The following is a 14,650-nucleotide window of genomic DNA, read 5'->3' as shown; positions in this document are numbered from 1 at the left end:
TCATCTAAAAATCTCCTGGGTTCTTCCACTGACATCCACAGTTTGGGAGAAGGGCAACTTGTTCCACAAAGCACCATTGTTCTTGAGTGTTTAAGGAAGGTTGAAGGTACATCCCATTATGAGGGTCTTATTTTTGGTGGAAAGAAAAGGTGCGTACAGATGGTGCAGATTGGTGGTTACATTAAGAAGCATCAGGAAAAAAATACTAAAGATTTAATTAAACCAACAGCCTTTGAACTAGCCATCCAAATGGTTCGTGGAGAAAATAAAGTTGTGCAAATACAGTTTGCCCACTATAGGACTTCTGAATGAAAAAGATCGTATGACCCCTCCTCTGATCTGAAATATAGGAAAATTACTGTTATTGACTTTCAGAATGCTCTGGGATGTATATGACTTAGATACTAGTGCTTAGTTTAAAGTTATCAGATTCACACTGCTTTATAAGGCTTTATTTTTTTCCTTTAAATATCAGAGGTATTTACCTATGCCCTGGAATAGTCTCCAGAATCATCTCCAGAAGATGATTTCAGTGATTGCCTAAATCCAACATAAAAGTGCGCCACAATTTAGCAAATTCCCTTCTTGGGTGATTAGGTTGTTTCTAATATTTTGCAAATATTAACAATACTGCAATTAACATTTTTCTATATTAATATTAAGGGTTTAAACATTTTCAAAGTGTGAGGTTATTATTAGTTTCAAAATATTTTAAAAAGAGAAAGAGAACACTCCATCATTGCAACATCTGGATAGCCTATGTCAATGCTTTATAAAAAAAAAAAAACTAACAGTAGCAAGAAGTATACATAAAAATAAGCCACCCTCCATTTGCCCGCACATCAATCCTAAAAGTATTCATTATTAAGTTACTTTTTCATCCTAAGCAAAAAAGTTATACGTATAGAAATGCATCCTTTTTTCATTCGCACTAAGGTGGTCCATTCTGGTCTTCACCTTGCTTTTAACCTCTAATGATATATCTTAGAGATACTTTCATATCAGCACATACAAATCTACCTTATTCTTTAAATAGTTGCATAGTTTTAGAATGTATCCTTGCATTATAAATATTTAGACAATATTTTATAGTGGGACATTTAGTTTCCAGTTTGCTCAGTGAAGATCTTGTATTGCTCGTGTTCGTGTATCTTGGTAATCTTTTGAAATTTATATATTTTTGAAAAAAATTTTTCTGAAAAAATATTTTTTTCTTTGGGAAAAAAATATATATCTCACATTTCTAACTATGGAACTGGTGAGTCAGACTATGTGAAGTCTTAATTTTGAAAGATAAATCCCTCAAAACCTTTGCCAAATTCCCACCAACAGGGTATTCGAGTGCCAACACTGGGTATCATTAAACTTAACCAAAAAAAAAAGGACCAATCGTTGAGTAAAAACAAAGAGGTCCACAAATATCTTTAGGGTTAAGGCTTTACTTTTCATATATATCAAAACTTACATTTTCAAGGCACCATCTCTTTAAGTAGCCGTATCAACTCCACTGCAGGGGAAGTGAGGGAGAGGTATAAAACAAGATTAGATCAAGAACTGTGATCTTGGAGGCAGTGTCTCTTGCTAGCTGAGAACAGACGCCAAAGCCCCTCATCTGGAACCTCTCTCTCTAGTTGACTGGGGGAAACAAACAAGACTAGTCACCTTACCTTCTCTTTGCCTGTTATGGAGAGGCCCACAGCAGAAACAGGTCCAAGACTGCCTGGCTCTACAAACACCAGAGGAACTTACAAATTCATCCCTTCAATCAACTGACATTTCTTTTTTTATTTTTTTGCGGTATGCGGGCCTCTCACTGCTGTGGCCTCTCCCATTGTGGAGCACAGGCTCCGGACGCGCAGCCCCAGCGGCCTTGGCTCACGGGCCCAGCCGCTCCGCGGCCTGTGGGATCTTCCCGGACCGGGGCATGAACCCGCATCCCCTGCATCGGCAGGCGGACTCAACCACTGCGCCACCAGGGAAGCCCCGACTGACATTTCTTTAGCACAACTAATGTGCCAGGAAATTTCTTCTCCTAGGTCTCACTTCCCCAAATGACAGTTTACCCTTTGTTCATTGGCCTGTGGAAAGGCTCAACTCTGCACTTCAAAGGCCATCGAAGAGGACACCCCAGAGGCCAGTCGGGCATATGGGAATTTCCCCAGTTTGCTTTGTAATAGCCTGGTGAAGCAGGAAGTACACAAGATGGGGAAAAAGGAGACTTGGACTTGAGTATCAGCTGCTTTTGTTGTACAGGACTTTGGAAAAGTCACTGAACTTCTGTGAATCCATTTCCTTATCTGTAAAATGCAGATGATAATATCAGCTTTCCATCTCAGAGTGTTGAGAAAATCAGTGAGATGAAGAAAGTGAAAGGGCTTTGTAAATTCTAGACCAACAAACCGGTGAAGAGAATTATCATCATTTTGTAGATAACCCAGCTTTGGCTGACATATTAAAACACAGTCATTCTACATGAAAGTGAAAACAGTATTTGACCTACTAATATAATTGTAAACACATGGTGTGGCAAAAACAGACGTAATTAAAAGGATTGCCAAAAGAAAGACATAAAAGAAATAGCAAACTTGAGAATAAGTTGACTCCCATCAGTTGGCACTGACTGCCTTGAGCACTGGGTTAAGAATGATTCAGAGGCTGGGTGTTCAGTTCTCCAAAGAAAGCATGCCATAATTGACTAGCAAGGTCAGGTCAGCCATGGGTACAAGATATGAGATATCCCGTATTTGACATCACCATTCTTGATTTCTTCACTCCTCAGAACAATTATGTGAAATAGTTTACACATTCCCCATTAAACATAAATCACTAGGGACTTCCCTGGCGGTTCAGTGGTTAAGACTTCGCCTTCCAATGCAGGGGGTGCGGCTTCGATCCCTGGTCAGGGAGCTAAGATCCCACGTGCCTAGTGGCCGAAAAACCAAAACATAAAACAGAAGCAATATTGTAACAAATTCAATAAAGACTTTAAAAATGGTCCACATCAAAAAAAATCTTAAAAAAAAAAAACGAAAAAACATAAGTCACTAGATTACAAAATGGCCTTGTACAAAAATTAAAACAGGTGATAGAGTAAACAGCAAGAAGTAATGAGACATCTTTTTATAGATTGCAGGGTCTGGAGGGATTTTACATGTGATGTAGTTTAGGTCCTTCATTTTACAGGTACAGAGTCAGAGGCCTAGAGAGTGAAGGAGACACTGTTCTCACTTTGCAGTATTAAATGCGATAGTGCTTTGAAAAGTACAAAGCTACACACAGGTGTAAGGTATTTTGATGTTCTTATTATTCTCTTAATCTATATATCTTTGTTTATACACAATTTATTCCTGTTCAAAAGAAACCCCCAACCCCAAATCCAGCATGATTTTATCCTTTTTTCTCATGTTTTACCATTTATGTTGGAAGGAGCTCATTTAACAAAAAATATTAGGGAGGTCTTGAATTAAAAGCTCACAAGTTCGACTGGCAGTATCTTTTGGGACCTGTGGTTGGAAAGTAATTCTTTATGTTTTATTTATTTTGGTTTCCCGACTGTAAAACAACACTAGCACTAAAGCGGAAAAAATACTGATTATTACACACACACACACAAATGTTTCCTAATAAAAAATAGAGACTGAACATTAATCTTTTTTCTAGAGGAAATTTCCAGAGGAAATTTCACAATGAAGAGATTAGCAAGCAGAGCTATTAAAGTAACCACTTCTTATTTATTATGATTCATATTTTAGTGGTAAAATCTACATAGCCTTTAACAGATAGCAGGTTGTTATTTTTAGCAATTCTTTTATTTGAAAATTTTAAAATGTCTTATCCCAAATGCTAAATAACATGAGACTTCATCTTTAAATGACTTTTGGTTGATTAAACCTATGAAATGGAGATGTGAAATTAGTTCTACATTAATCTAAACACTAATTTCCCTTTTAACAGGCATGAAGGATACGTACCAAGCAGTTATCTGGTGGAAAAGTCTCCAAATAACCTGGAAACCTACGAGTAAGATATTTTACTTGTTTTCCAAAAATATGGTGCTAAGGAGTCCTCTTACATTAAGAGTGAATTATTGGTTGATTATTAAAATACCAGGCATTTTCTCTTCTTGACCTGCTTTCTTCTCCCCCCATACTCTGATCCCTAAGTAAACAGTTGAGGGTCACTTCACTTTATTTATTTTCTTTTTTATTAGAAAGGTATTTTTATTTATTTATTTATTTAATTTATTTGTTCTGGCTGCGTTGGGTCTTCGTTGCTGCACATAGGCTTTCTGTAGTTGTGGTGAGCAGGGGCTACTCTTCGTTGCAGTGCGCGGGCTTCGCATTGCGGTGGCTTCTCTTGCTGTGGAGCATGGGCTCTAGGCATGAGGGCTTCAGTAGTTGTGGTGGGCAGGCTCAGTAGTTGTGGCTCGCAGGCTCTAGAGCACAGGCTCAGTAGTTGTTGCGCATGGGCTTAGTTGCTCCGCAGCAAGTGGGATCTACCCCTGCCAGGGATCGAACCTGTGTCCTCTACATTGGCAGGAGGATTCTTAACCACTGCACCACCTGGGAAGCCCAAGGGTCACTTTATTTTATTTATTTATTTTTGGCCGCATCGGGTCTTAGTTGCGGCATGCAGGATCTTACGTTGCAGTGTGCAGGCTTCTCTCTAGTTGTGGCACGCAGGTGTTTTTTCTCTCTCTAGTTGTGGCTCACAGGCTCCAGGGCACATGGGCTCGGTAGCTGTGGTGCACGGGTTCCAGAGTGCTTGGGCTCTGTAGTTTGTGGCCCGCAGGCTCTCTAGTTGAGGCGCATGAGCCCAGTAGTTGTGGTGCATGGGCTTAGTTGCCCCTGCAGCATGTGGGATCTTAGTTCCCTGACCAGGGATCGAACCCGCATCCCCTGCATTGTAAGGTGGATTCTTTACCACTGGACCACCAGGGAAATCCCGAGGGTCACTTTAAATAGAAGGGGGAGGGTATGTGTTCTCATCTCCCCTTTAATCTAAGGGATGATTTTCAGATGCCTGCACATAACTGTGGTCAAAGGAAAAGGTTCTTCTGGGAATCCCAGGAATATTTATCTTACTTGAGAAGGAAAAAACACTATGAACACTGGATCAAATACAAACTGACTTAAAACATGGTTTAATGCAATACTTCCAATACCAAGAGAGCAGACAAAAATATAGGTATTAAATATCTGCTTAGCTTGTGTCGTTTATTTCAAGATGGCATTTAAAAGAAGAGTTCACATGGATATAATTTTTATTTTTATTTTTATTTTTCTGCAGTACGCGGGCCTCTCACTGTTGCGGCCTCTCCCGCTGCGGAGCACAGGCTCCGGACGCGCAGGCCCAGCGGCCATGGCTCACGGGCCCAGCTGCTCCGTGGCATGTGGGATCTTCCCGGACCGGGGCACGAACCCGTGTCCCCTGCGTCGGCAGGCAGACTCCCAACCACTGCGCCACCAGGGAAGCCCAGTTTTTTTTTTTTTTTTAATTTATTTTTGGCTGTGCTGGGTCTTCGTTGCTGTTCAGGCTTTCTCTAGTTGCAGCGAGCGGGGGCCACTCCTCGTTGCAGTGTGCAGTCTTCTCACTGCAGTGGCTTTTCCTATTGTGGAGCACAGGCTCTAGGCGCACGGGCTTCAGTAGTTGTGTCTCACGGGCTCTAGAGTGCAGGCTCAGTAGTTGTGGCGCATGGGCTTAGTTGCTCCGCGGCATGTGGGATCTTCCCGGCCCAGGGCTTGCATCTGTGTCCCCTGCATTGGCAGGCGGATTCTTAATCACTGTGCCACCAGGAAAGCCCCACATGGATATAATTTTAATGGAATTACTTAATGTTTAATAAAATTCAAGTGTAGAGTACAGTGTACTCACCATGTACATGTATTTCCTAGCTCAGCTGCTGGAAGGCCCAGAAACAATAATACTACAGTAGCAATGTGTACACTCAGATCTTGGTTTTTAAATAACACTTCCCACTAAAAAGAACTAGGACTTCTTCTTGGAGAAATGGCTTGGGGATTCAGAGTCGGGGCAGGGAAAGAACAACGATGAAACTGGAACATTTTGATGCATCAAAAAGTAAAGAAGTACTCCCCAATATTTTTTTGTTAAATAATGTGAACATATTGAATGATCACAGAAGTCAGCTTAAAAATGCTCCTTCTGACTAAATCTGGGATAATTTGAGTATCAAAATAAACAATGACAGTAAGGGACTACAATCCACTGAGTAAAATAAAAAAATCAATAATAAATAAATAGCTTGATAGATAAGTAAGTAAATAAATAAATGGGCAAGAAGAGAGAAAAGCTCTTTCTTACAGCAAAATGCCAACTAATGAATGTAGAAGGAATGATAAAGTTTAAAAATCACCATTTTATAACTCAAAGTACCAACTGATTCAGGCAAAAATCATCAATGAGTGTCACAAATAGGTGGTGAAAGGTTTGATATTTACATAGTTTCAAAGTATCTTCTCACAAATCACTTACTAACAACAAAGAGGAAATATCTGGTAGATCCCATCTTAACTAAATGATCCAAGTTCACATCAATAATGGGGCAAGCAGACACCGTGCATCTCCTGATGTGATACACTGAGAAGGACACAACATCACTTCTGTGATAGTCCTGCCCAAACATGCATAACCTGAATTATTCATGAGGAAATAATAGACAAATCCAAACTGAGGATAGTCTACAGAATAATTGCCCTGTGCTCTACAAAAATGTTAATATCATGAAAGGCTGAGAAATTGGTCCACCTTAAAAAACTGAAGAGATGGGGTAACTAAATGCACCAGTAATCCTGGATCAATCTTGAACCATAAAGAAGCAAACCAAAAAAAGTTACAAAATATATTATTGAGACAACTGATGAAATTTGAATAAGGTCTAAAATTAGGTAATAGTATTGTATCAATGTTAAATTTCATGATTTTGGTAATTGTACTATGGTTATACAAGTGTATATTCTACTTATTAGAAATACATACTGAAGTACTTAGGGGTAAAAGTCTATTCTCAAATGGCTCAAAAAATCTATTTATCTATATCTATCTATCTCTCTAACTATCTATCTGGACAGAATGGTAAAGCAAATGTGTAAATTATCAACAATTGGTTCATCTATATGTGGGAGTTCTTTTACAGTATTTTACAACTTTTCTGTAAGTTCAAAATCATTTAAGGATAAAATTTTAAGTACTTATCAAGCTTAAGATACCAGGGTTGAAGAATGATAGCTAATGAAATCTTCTATTAACTCATTTGTGTTCTTATTAGTTCAAATGTGGTCAAGTTATTTGTTGCTGAAATTCTAATAGATTCTATAGTGAAGAACTATCATTTTCTGAAGAGTCTCTCAACCTGAGATTCATTTTGATCAAGTAGGTAAGAGAAGCCCCTCCCTCAACTAACAGAAGTCATCACTTCCAAGAATACTCAAACTGTAATGAAATATATGAGGTATGCTTAAAAAATAAAATTCTTTTACTATTTTACAGTCAACACCTTTAGAAAAAATTAGGTATTTATTTCAAATGATCACTAGGCTGGGAAGTTTTCTTTTTGTTTTGTTTTTTTACTTTTAATCAGAATTTCTTCATTTATGATAGAAGGGGCACATTCAAACTTCCAACAGAGTATAAGGCCATAGGGAATGATGGAGCTTGGGGCAAAAAAAAGGTATATTCCCCCTCTTGAAGATATTTTAATTCACTTTTTAAATGAAACACTACAGCATACAAACAAAACAGTCTGTGAACTCTATTTATTCTGCACTCTGTCAGTTTGCATTTCAGATATGGAATCGTAGCTAGAGAATTAAATGACTCATAAACAAGCAGCCAGATAGTTAGTTATTATATCTGGATATACCAAAAAAAAAAAAAAACGGCCCAATATGATTACTTTTTTCCTAGAACTTAACATTGTCTAGATATCTGCATAAGAACTCAAAATTGTACCCCGGGAACATGATCATGGGTTGGTAAGTTGATTGGCTTCAGGTCTCCTGCCGTGGTTTGGGGACATGAATTTGGGCAAGTTTCTTCACCAGGTTGGATCTCAGATCCCTTTGCCTTTAAACTGAAGGGTCAGGTAAGATGAAGGAAAGCAAATCGTGGCACTCTTGCTGACATTTCCTCCCTGTGCCTGAACTCAGGGCAGACATCACTCTTAGATAGTGACATTCTTACTCCCTGAGCTCAGACTGGCCTCTATCTTTGCAACACACAGCTCCAGGAAGCCAGTACTAACTGATCAGAGCTGACACATAAGATGAAGCATGTTTGCCAGGCTTCAACTAAATAAGTTCTAAGAGCCCACTGAGTTGGAAAGTACCATCCAGTTGCATGTGTTCAAAAGCTCAGATGAAGTGAAGTAAGTCAGACAGAGAACGAAATATCGTATGATATCACTCTTATGTGGAATCTAAAAAAATGGCACAAATGAACTTATTTACAGGACAGAAATTGAGTCACGGATGTAGGAAACTTATGGTTACCAAGGGGGAAAGTGTGGTATAAATTGGGAGATTGGGATTCACATATACACACTACTATATATAAAAGATAACTAATAAGAACCTACTGTATAGCACAGGGAACTCTATTTGGTGCTCTACAATGACCTATATGGGAATGGAGTCTAGAAGAGAGTAGATATATGTATATGTATGACTGACTCACTTTGCTGTACAGCAGAAACTAACACAACATTGTAAATCCAATTAATTTAGAACAATTTTTTAAAAAAGCTCAGATGAATCCACTAATTCCCTTATTCGTGGCTACTCTCAAATAACCAAACAAGTTTGGTAAGTGGTGTTGCTTCCCCACCCAGAACTTCTCTCCCCCTGGGCTTATTAATTTCCACAACTGATTGTTAACTGATGATCATTCTATCTCCTCTAACATAATAAGTGGACAGGGAGGCCAGGATATGGTTCAAGTGTTAACAACACTGAAAAACTTCAACCCTAAAAAATCACTCACATTCTTTTTTTTTTTTTTTACCACTTTTTAGTTGTTTTCTCACCAGACAACAAAATTATAAAAATAATGCTCCTGTTTGGACATGCTCCAGTTTGAAGAGCTCTACTTTAGAAGATACAGGGAGTAGGGGTAGTAAAAGAATATAAATTATTTCACTCCATTTCATTTCTCTTTCAAACTTATATGTTACACATTTAATTTCTGTATTAAAAGATAGATAAGGAAAGAAGGACCCATGTGAGAACATGCACATGATAAATAGTGCAAAAATTACGTTCCTTAGGAGTTTGCAGATCTCAAGAAGTGTATCTGACAGGTGTAACCCCTGAAAGATGTGGAGTTGGGGGCTACAGCATAGCAGACTAGGATTTTCTGGGGGAGAGAGGGAGCCTGGTAATGTTTTTCCTTAAGTCCCTGGTATATGATAGTTACAGGCTCTTTATGGTGGTGATAAGAGCATGGACTCTGAAGCCAGACTGACTGGGTTCACTTCTGGCTACACCTTACTAGCTCATTATTGACCTTGGGCAAGTCCCATAACCTGCTGATAACACCTTCTGACACATGATAGGTGAGATACACATAAGCTAAATATTCTTTGCAGTCTTAAAGTTCTCACCAGAGTATGGCTGGAGCTTTCCCCGCAGCAAACTTTGATAGAGTCCACTGACCAGAGATACGATGTCAGCCTAGCTACAGCTAATGCAAAAGAGACTATTCAGGGCATACTCAGGAAGCCAAAGTTCATATCGAGGCTGTCTTAATGGAAACTTTATGAAAAGTCAGTTAGCATCTTTGTCTAACTTGGATAATTCTAGTTTAGCGTCATCAGTCATTAAAATTCCAAGAATGATACTACACTGCATTTATGTTACATGTCATCTGTTGTTGCTTGCTTGAGTACGATATGCCACACATACAGATTAATGGCCAGCCAGGCAAGGAGCTGGACTGCTAGTTTCAAATGCTCAGATGTATGAAGAAGAGCTTTCAGCACTACATATGTTAATGAAATCAAACTATAAAAATGACATTGAACCCATAGTGTACTTAGATTTGCTTTTCCCCATTATCCAAATCATTCCTTCACACTGCATTGGTTCCTAAAGGTGTCTGACATGAATTATTTCAGGTTAAGATCTATTCTTTGGTAGCAAAAATCAAGAAGTATCTTTACTTTCTTTTTTTATTTATACATTTAATCTATTATTCAAATTGCTTATAGAAAATTTGATTTTAAAACTTCTCCAGAGAAGAAATGAGACACTTATCCTGAGAAAATTAGCCAGAAATCTTAAGAAATTAAAACAGCTGTATGATAAAATCAGAAACACAAAATTAAACAATATCGTGTCATCACATGAACCCCATGACACATTTTCCTTTTAAACCAACTTTGAAGCTCAATCTCAGCTTAGTTCGCTTTGTAAAAGTAGAAAATATGTGAATGTTTATCTTACTTTTAGCAGATTACATCCATTAAATTTTTTTTTTTTTTTGCGGTACGCGGGCCTCTCACTGTTATGTCCTCTCCTGTTGCGCAGCACAGGGTCCGGACGCGCAGGCTCAGCGGCCATGGCTCACGGCCCTAGCCGCTCCGCGGCATGTGGGATCCTCCCGGACCGGGGCACGAACCCGTGTCCCCTGCATCGGCAGGCGGACTCTCAACCACTGCACCACCAGGGAAGCCCCATTAAATTTTTTTAGTTTTTTCAGCAAATAAATTTAGCATTCCTTTGACAAGGAATAACAGGGATGCGTAAGGTTTTTCTACATTTGCATTTTTTACAAAGATAAACTAGCCTTATGAGACACTGTCAATGTCATTTGTGCAAGAGCTTTTGTGCAGCTGGGAAAAAAATGTAATTATTTTGCAGAAGATCTTGAAAACCAGTCTTACAGAGGAAAATACTACAATTGTTTTAAAAGGATATTTGCTACACTTTCAAATTTATATTAAATTTTTATAGCTGCCCTAGCGTCATCCTGCTAATAACCACCCACTGACTTACAAAATAGAGAAGATAAATGTTTTCTAAAATTTTAATGTGGAAAATTTCCAACGTGCACAAAAGTAGAGAGAAAAATATAATGAACCTCCATGTACCCCAAACCCAGCTTCAACAATTATCAACATTTCACCGATTCTGGTTCATTTGTTCCAATTAAACATTTTATTACCTGGAAATGGTTCATGCTTTTGCTTTTGAGTTTGAAAGCATTGGTAGAAACAAAAAGAACAAAAAACTTTCTGGCATTCATTTTCTTTTGTAAGTAAATAATGACGTTTTTCAAAATGTCATTGATCTATGACATTTTCCTGCTTTCAGGTGGTACAATAAGAGTATCAGCCGAGACAAAGCCGAGAAACTTCTTCTGGACACAGTAAGTCTCCTTAAACTGTCTTTTAACTTCAAATAAACTGAATTGTGTTACTTTTTTTCAGCCATGCTGTGGTTTGTGCTAATGCAGTGAGTTGACATAGTGGATTCACAGTGGTGTCCATGTCTGGTAAAAGTATTCTGGGGGTTCACAGGGTTAGCATACATCAGTATAAGAAACCTGGAGAGGATCAAAGGCCTTGGTGTTCACGTGTGACCATGACCACAGCTTCCGTGGGTGGTCTTTCGGGCCGTGATGGCCGGCCCTGGGGAGCTGTGCTGCTGGTCTTCCTTGCCTGCGTCTCTGGCTGGGTCAGGAGTGCCTGTGCCTCAGATTCCGCCTGGTTGGGCTGTGTGCGGATATAGAGGAAATGCACCACTTGTTTTAACTCATTTTTCACGCAACCGTTCTTCTTGAGAGCCATACGGTGTCGGGAGCGGGACTGAGCTTACACAAGGGTGTCAGGATTAAGGGAGAGAAGGCATGGTGTGGTGAGGAAAGTACTGGGTCCTGGCCACTGCTCTGGCTCCAACTCAGTGTGTGACTTCGGAAACATCTCTCTTCCTTCTGGGCCTCGGTTTCTCAATGAGTACAAGAGGAGTACTGGACTGAATCAGGGATGACAATTACCCAGACTCATACTGCCACTCTCTGCTCCTGGCCCTGTGGCCGACACAGTTGATCAGAGTCCATGGCTTTGGGATCCTTCTCAACACAGTGCTCCAGGAAGCTGCCATCAATTGCCTGGCATGCAAGGTAAAACCTTCTCTTCCTGGATCAGAAGGTCATTTGTGATTCTAAAACAGTGCCTCTCAAAGTACCCGTGGTGATGGACTACTTTTTGTGGTTGGTTTTTAATTCCCAATCTGTCACAGACTTACATTTTGTAAAATACAATAAAAATGAATTATCAGAAAAAATAAAAAGCAAAAATAAGAAGCAAAGACATAAAAAAATGCAAGTCCAATTTTTTTATGAGTATTAGATTCATTAGACATAAAATTACTCTGTCTGATTGCTATAAAAAGATTCTAAATGCTTACTCTCAATTTTTAGTAACAATTTGCTAACTGGCACCCATCCATACACCACACTTAAAGTAGCACAGAAAATTGTACATTTAGGGCCCTTGCAGAGAAACCCAATGCATGCAGGTATTGAGAGAAAGCTTTCTACAAGGAAATCAATCAATTTATCAGCGTATTTGCTTAGAGCAGTGGTTCGCAGGCCTGTCTGCACATTAAAATCACCTGGGAAACATTTTCAAAATACCAATGCCCAGGTCCCAGCCCAGATTCATTAAATCAAAATCTCTAGTGGGCTAGAGGGGTGGGCTAGGGAGGGTGGGAGGGAGACGCAAGAGGGAGGGGATATGGGGATATATGTATACGTATAGCTGATTCACTTTGTTATACAGCAGAAACTAACACACTATTGTAAAGCAACTATACTCCAATAAAGATGTTAAAAAAGAAGAAAACCTCTAGTGGGTAGGGTCCAGGCATTAGTAATTTAGAGGAAAATCTCTCCAGGTGAATCTAATATTCAAATGATGTTAGTGACCCGCGCCCAACACAAGCCTCACCAGTGAGACTAGTAAACAGTAGGCCTGGGTTGATGGAGGCATCAGTCTCTCCGTGCCAAAATGCTAGCCCTGTTCCTGCCATTTCATGTTCCTGCCATTTCCCAGTTATGGTTTGAAGGTATTTCCTATCTTTAAGAATATTAAACTGCAAACCTCTCCTGGATGGAATGAAGCTGGAGTGACCAACTCATCCTGGTTTGCCTGGAACTGTTCCAGTTTTAAAACTGAGAGTCCTATGGCCCCAGAGCCCCCACACCTCAGTCCCAGACAAACTGGGACAGTTGATCACCCAAACCGGTAAGCATTACCAGTTTGGACAGTGGCTAGAGGTGAGCTTAGAGGAGACCTGGGAAGATATCAGGTAGGGAATGAAAGTCTGCGATGGGAAGGTGGAGGGATGATGAATATTGTCAAAGAATAATCTAAAGGCATATAGTTGATTAATATACTATTTACTTTTGCACAAGGGAAACTGATGATAGATTGATTCATTCTATCAAAGGCAAACATATAATTTCTGTAAGAGGAAATTGAGACGGGAAGAGAGCCCACAGTCATATTTTGGAGCAGTGAACTTTTTCTCCTTTGGTTAAGTTGCCAGTGAGCAGGCAGCTGGCAAAGAGGACAAGGTGAGATGCTCTGCCCTTGGGCAGTTTTGTTCTCATCAAAGAGGGCAAGTCCAGTTGTTTGTGGATTTTCCAAAAGACTATTTGTGTTTACCAGTGACAGATGCAAAACAGGCAGTCTGTATGATGTCAGCCGTCTCCATCAGCATCTGTTGCCTTTATGACGTCTGCACCATTTCATTTATTAGGATTTCTCAGTATAAACTCACATACCTTACCATGTTGCTGAGCACAGATCTAAGCTCATAGAGATACTTGAGACAAGGTCTTTGATCTCAATAAGCTTTAGACTCTATTGAGAAACAAGATAAACTCTGAAGAAACAGAGGATAATCTAAGAAAAACTGAGCATATGGAGCAGGCTTTCAGTGGCCTCAGAGTTCTGAGAATATTCTAGAAGAATTAGAAAGATTTCATGGAGGAAGAGGAATTAAGCTGAGTCATTACTAGACTCTGGTTTCTCCTTGGTTCCACCTCGACTCCACACTTAATTATTTCCTGTGGTTCCCAATATCACACATTAGAATCACTGGGAAATTTTTAAAACTACAGACTTCCAGACCCCAAGCCCAGACCTACAGAATCAGACTCTCCAGGGTTAGTTTGTGGGAATCTATATTTTTTCAAGTCAAACTTGTGATGCATATGTGGCCCACTCAGCACCTATGTTACTGGATAACATAATAAATTATTAAATTAACCAAAAAGAACTTATAATTAAATAAGAATTATACTGAGTTTAAACAAGTGCAGTTTTGTTATTTTCAATCCCACATTGGTTAATGAAGTATTGCCCATGGAACACCTAAAACAGCCCACATTAATGATTAGCAAAAGATGATTTCTATTTTATAGCAGTTCTTTGGAGACACAAATACTTGCTAGCGCAGTTGAAACATTCCTCCTTATTAATATTCTAGACTACTTCACCAAATCCTCTTTGCCTTCTTAGGTAATATAAGGGCAAACTTCAGTGGGTCCCTATATTGTATGATTTTTGAAACATCAGCTTTTCATCAGCTGTTTCAGGGGTGAATTTAGTGTGTCCTTATCTAAC

At 39.3% G+C, this 14,650-nt stretch overlaps 1 protein-coding gene across 2 annotated transcripts in view; it reads left to right on the top strand.

Annotated features, from left to right (window-relative positions):
* The window catches only part of ITK (IL2 inducible T cell kinase), a 66,768-nt gene that overhangs the window by 31,665 nt on the left and 20,453 nt on the right, over nucleotides 1–14,650 (top strand). For both annotated transcript variants that reach the window (XM_027081439.1, XM_027081438.1), the window contains exons 7-8: nucleotides 3,955–4,020; nucleotides 11,331–11,385. In XM_027081439.1, coding sequence (XP_026937240.1) covers nucleotides 3,955–4,020; nucleotides 11,331–11,385 — 121 coding nt within the window. The remainder of the gene's footprint in view (nucleotides 1–3,954; nucleotides 4,021–11,330; nucleotides 11,386–14,650) is intronic.

The sequence above is a fragment of the Aethalodelphis obliquidens genome, unplaced genomic scaffold, assembly GCF_003676395.1.
Source record: "Aethalodelphis obliquidens isolate GAN/ISIS:26980383/991018 unplaced genomic scaffold, ASM367639v1 scaffold45, whole genome shotgun sequence".
NCBI classification, from domain to species: Eukaryota; Metazoa; Chordata; class Mammalia; order Artiodactyla; family Delphinidae; genus Aethalodelphis; species Aethalodelphis obliquidens.
Note: the sequence above shows the minus strand (reverse complement) of the source record. Positions and strands in the feature narration are given on the sequence as shown.